At 44.4% G+C, this 5,702-nt stretch overlaps 1 protein-coding gene across 1 annotated transcript; it reads left to right on the forward strand.

Annotated features, from left to right (window-relative positions):
* Window positions 1-3,058: 3,058 nt before the first annotated feature.
* K441DRAFT_675627 (uncharacterized protein) lies at window positions 3,059-5,216 on the forward strand (the record flags this gene model as incomplete). The annotated part of the gene is made up of 5 exons (XM_067650871.1): window positions 3,059-3,369; window positions 3,431-4,136; window positions 4,190-4,741; window positions 4,793-5,131; window positions 5,205-5,216. 5 exons carry the CDS (start codon window positions 3,059-3,061, stop codon window positions 5,214-5,216), a joined length of 1,920 nt encoding a protein of 639 aa, XP_067506169.1.
* Window positions 5,217-5,702: the final 486 nt, after the last annotated feature.

The raw sequence follows: 5,702 nt of genomic DNA on the forward strand, positions 1-5,702 counted from the left end.
AGGAAGATCGATGGATTTTCCGGTTATATTGTCGGGAACATGCGATATTTATTCCGAACATTATCAGGACGACAGATGATTTCTTACATCTTTCGAGAATCGCTGATAAGAATGGATCGCCAATTTCTCAGGATACCACCATAGAGCCTACTTAGCCGTCTACTATAACGTCTACTATAACGTCTACTATACCCCCACAGCAGCTGCCGTAAGCTTTTACTATACCCCCGCCGTAGCTACCGTAAGCTTTTACTATACCCCCACTATAGCTGCCGCAAGCTAACGCTTAACCTTTTCTATTTATTTTTAACCTATAGGCGCCGCTAAGGAAATATAAGATGCTCTAGGGCGGTAATTTAGTATTCCAGCTCTAGGCTAAGTAGACTTTAGGGCTAGCAGGTAGGCCGTTAATTAAAGCTCTTAATTGCTACTAGGGGGCGCGCTAGCGGGTTAACGGCAAGGCTATATTCTATAGCCGTCGCTATAGGATAATTAAGGATATAAGACGGCGCGTAGAAGATAGTATAGCGAGAGATAAGAGATAGGCTATTAACTAGCTAGAACAGCTACAAGGTCGGCATTCTTTAGATTAGCTTTATAAGAATATCTAAATAGTTATTTTACTATAGTGACTAAGACGCCTTAATATATAACTGCACTACAGTAACTAACTAAGACGCCTCTATATACAAATGCACTATGGTAACCGAGACGTCTTAATATAAGACTATACTAATAACCGAGACGTCTTAATATAGGACTGTACTGCAGTAACTAAGACGCCTTAATGTACAACTGCAGTAACTAAGACGCCTTAATGTATGACTGCACTGCAGCGACCGAGACGCCTTAATATAGGACTGCGGTAACCAAGACGCCTCGATATAGGACTGCAGTAACCATAGTGCAGTCTTATATTAAGACGTCTCGGTTACTAGAGTACAGTCCTACGTTAAGGCGTCTCGGTTACTGCAGTGCAGGTGTTTTAAATTCAGAGCAACATTACGTGACCGCCTAGAAGTACCGATCAAACTTAAATTGTGTACCTTTTCGCCCAAAATCGCGTGCGAGGGTACTTGGGGGCGGTCGCTGCGCGACCGAGTGCGGGGTCGGGCGCGTTATCAGCAGGGGTGGCCCTAACCTCGTATTAACCCGGGTCGTAACCGCGCCAAATGACCCCCCTAGATATGTGATAGTTATCATGCGCGAGTACGGAGGTGTAGGACCTAAGTTATATCACACCGCCTAAAACCGGCAGAATAAGCGGCAGAATCAACTATTGCAACCACTAAGATATTCCTATATTCTATTCTAATATTTTATAAACTTCCCTTCTGCGTTAATTATAGCTTGCATACGAGCTGGCATGCTCTTAATTAACTCCTGTAATAGTCCTAGGGTAACTACCTTCGTCCAAGCCTCCTTAACTCACTCTCGCTGCTCTACGTAGGACTTAAACTTACACTCTCCATAGTGGAACTATAAATACTCCTTTATATGCTTCTAAAGCGTCCTAATTAGGTTTAAATCTGGAGAATAAGAAGGCCAGTTAACAACGACAATAGCTAAGGCAGCTAGTAGCTCCTTTATCTCTTTCGTAGTATGCCCTAGAGCATTATCTTATATAAAAGAAGCTCTCTTACCATCCCTTTTAGCCCTTTAATATTATAAAGATATTAAGCTACTTTAAGTACTATATACTCCCAATATATAGCTCCTCCTATTATTCCCTAAGCCTTCTCCCAACAGAAACTAGGCCCCTTTATATTCCCCTACCACATCCATCCTTTCTTCCGTTATATCTTCTCCTTAATACACATCTTATCCCACTTCTCACCAGCTTAACAAAGTACTTGGCACTTTTAATTCTTTCTATTTATTACCTAAGTCTTATTAAACCATAAAATCGAGCACTAATTACGGAAGGTCTACTTCCTATACTCCTTCGCGAAGGCAAGACGTAGCTTCCTATTTTTTTTAGAGATAGGAGGCTTCTGTATAGCCTAACGGAGAGAGAATCCTTCTTAATTAAGAACATTCTTAATTGCTATATATCTAGCATCCCAAAAGTTAAACTCCTTTGTTAGCTCCTTATATATTATTTAACGGTTCTTCCTCGAAGCATATATAAACTTAATAAGGTGCTTTCGTTATTTAGCGTTAAGAATAGGAGGTTAACCAGAGGCTTTCTTTAGAGTAGGAGGAGTATTAAGAGCGTAGAGGACCTGCCTTTAAGATAGCTTAAGCATTACTATAATCTGCTTTATATTTAAGCCGTAACGGGCAGCCATTTAAACGTCGCGCTTTTGGTCTCGTGAAGCTTTTAGACCGCGATTCTTTTAAGGAGTAGAAGGGTAGAGTCGAATTAATGGAATACCCATTTCTGGGTTCCATTGAAAGGTATTACAAATATAGCTAAATTTTTCCATAGCTGTCTAACTTTATAAAGGAATTGCTAAGAAAATAGAACGCGTTAGGAATCGACGCGCGATTCTGGTGTTCTACCCCCTGTCCGCGAAGGCGGTGTGACATAACTTAGGTCCTGCACCTCCGTACGGAAAAGGGTTCAGTAAATTTCTGTATTTGATCGTCTTTTTCCGAATCGACTGTAGACCCCGGAAGCCTATGGTCAACTCAAAATCACTATAGGCACATTCTCCACCTTTCTAACTATTTTAAATTCATTCAACCTTTTAACAAAAAAAGGCGACTTTTCGACCCCCAAATCGTCATGCCCGTCGATCGAGAATTCGGTCCAATACTGGCCCCAGAACGCAGTCTTGCTGCACTGCAGCGAGGCTATCACAATGCAAAGCGACAAGGCTGTGCTCCGAGCTGAAACAGCGGGAGTGTGAAATATTCCAGGGGAACTTCAGTTCTTCGATCTTTTCTCTACTGAACACAGGTGGATACCGCTCTTAAGATGCCCATCGAAGCGCTCGCTGCTATAAGTCTGGCAGGAAACATCCTCCAGTTCGTTGAGGTCAGCGCAAAAATTCTCGCGACATCAAAGAAGATCTACGTGTCTGCGGATGGAATGAGCGAGGACACTTTCAATATGTCTACAGTCTTAAACCAACTCCAGGCCTCCACAGAGCGGTTGAAAGACACGATATCCCCCCCAGAGACTACAACTGTTTGGACCGCTGCGGATGCTTCATTAGAGAAACTGAGGATACAATGTTGTGGTGTTAATCATGAGCTGCAAGATGTTTTTAAGAGCCTCGCTGTGGATGGCAGGGCTACCAAGTGGAAGAGCTTCAAGAAAGCTTTAGCAAGCGAGTGGAAAAATGGCAGACTCCAGGATATACAGAGCTCGCTATTTGTCCTGAGAGACGAGATGCATTTCCAAATCACCGTGTCGCTCAGGTCAGCTCACAAGCTCCAATTTTCAGGTTATGATAAAATGCTGAAGTTATTGCGCGTACAGAGAAAATATTGACCTTCTTGCCTTCCAACAGACGGAAGCCTTCCGACAACTCGATGCAACGGGCCAGACTATCGTCAATGCTACCCTCAATAATCGCAATGATATGCTAGATGCTTTATACATACATACACGCGAGCTACAATCCATACAGCAGCAAGCTCTTGATGAAGCCGTCAATGCGGTTCGCGAAGACTTGGTAGATATGGCTGCGTACATTGGGGATCGTGTAGATGCATATCAAGGGCACGTACAATATCAGGTGGATGCGGTTACTGGGGCCATCCAGGAGCTCGAATCCAATGAGCATCATGAGATGCGCTACGCAGTAGAAACGCAGGCCGCTGCGATAGGACATCAAATTGAAGCCGAGCACAATGAGACGAGAGCTGTCATTTTAGATGCGAGCAATGACATGAGATCAATGGTAGAACAGGTCATTGATCAGATTCATACAGTTCACGAAAGATTAGCTCAAGCTCATCTGGTTCAACACGAAAGAAGTCGAGAGGAATTCCGCTCCTGGGTAGTTGCTTTGATGGCCCAGCAGGCTAGAGTGATTGAAGCTCAGGCTATAGCGATCAGAGCTGCACACGAATCTTCTGCAGGCCCCTCAAGCAAGAAAGTCCGCAAGGCGTTAAAGAAAGCGCAAGAAGCTCTGAGACGTGCATTGGAGGTGTTGATCCAACTCGCTGAAATGTTCGAAAAGGTACGTATTGCCTGCACCATTTCCTTTCTTAGCTTTGTGCTCACATTCAGTAGGAAATCGGACTTCGATACAGAATGGTACAAGGCTTAATTTTCCACTATGCCGGCTCGATTGATCCCGCGTCGTTCGTAAAGCAGCTACTTAATCCATCACAACAAAAAGACACTACTGAGCTTGCTCCACCTCGTAGCCCCAAACAAGGTTTTATCGAATATTCAGCCGCACCCCCAAGGCCTTCAATTGTCCTGACCGATGCGGCTGACCCTGAAATTGAAGCTGCTTTCTTGAACTTCTTCGATTGCCAACTAGGCCGCTCCTCTCGGCGCCACAGCGAAAGAATAGAGTTGGCCATCACATCTGGCTCATGGGATATGGCTTTTATGTCCATATCGTGGTCGATTGCTAGCACCGGGCCCTTTTGGGGACTCAATCGTGGCTATTTGCAGGGATTGTCTCTTCAAGAATGGAATAAGTTCAAAAACCAAAAATGGATATTCATTCACCACGACAGGCAGCTTCACATTTTAGAGGTTACCAACGCAAGTACGGATTCATTCTTAGGACAGATACCACTTCGTCCGGAAGACTTCCTCAAATTAGTACAGGTATGTGGGAAATGATATAACTTGTTAATACCACTCTAACCTCTGCCCAAGTTCCGGTGGGAGCTAATAGCGGGAGAGGACCGACTTGTCGCGTTTGACACCTGGGAGTCTCCACTAACCTCTCATCCCCCGAAAGAAGAGTACATGAAGTCTCTACGGCCACCATACTCTGTCCACAACAAGGATTACGTGTCATCCGTGATACGAGCTGGTATATGTGCAGGACATGTCCGTGCGCACGAATCGAGGATTATCGAAAATACCCCGGTGTTCACGACTGAATATGGACAACCTATACGTCACGCTCTCTCACAGGTTGTGTGGGGTCTCACCGCTTCTTACTGGGTCGATCGCAACGCCAGCCATGAAGATCAATTCGGTGGCACAAAAGTACGCCTTCATTGGGAAGCCGAGACTGGACGAAACTATACTTTGATGGAACCTAAAGTTACTTGACACACAGTCAGCGCTCTAGAGCCTTTCCTGGGTTGAATATCACACGTAAAGAAGATCGACTCTCTCGACTACATGATTGACCTTCCACTAATTGATAAGTGCCACCGATCGTGCCATAACCACGGACAACTGCCTCGATGGGGTCCCGACACTTGAGTAAAGCCTTGCATACGACGGCATGATTGTCATTTGGCAACCTGGACTCAATTTAAGCGGTATTAGATGACACGTTAGTCAGAATTGTTACTGCTACCATGAACGACTGTGAGTTACACATTACACGATCTCAATATCCTTTGTGTTGTTACTCCCATCTTACGTCGTGGTTCATCGACGTCAATCACGAGATGTCATTAACACATCGAACTGCTGTACCGACGGACCTGGGAAATATATAACGCATGTCAACCACTCAACTTAAACCCTCAAACTTTGTCCATACCCTATACCTCTCTCACAAATCTGACAACATCTCTTCTCACTACGAGCGATCTTTTACATCATG

Source organism: Cenococcum geophilum (genome assembly GCF_001692895.1).
Source record: "Cenococcum geophilum 1.58 unplaced genomic scaffold K441scaffold_12, whole genome shotgun sequence".
Lineage (NCBI taxonomy): Eukaryota > Fungi > Ascomycota > Dothideomycetes > Gloniales > Gloniaceae > Cenococcum > Cenococcum geophilum.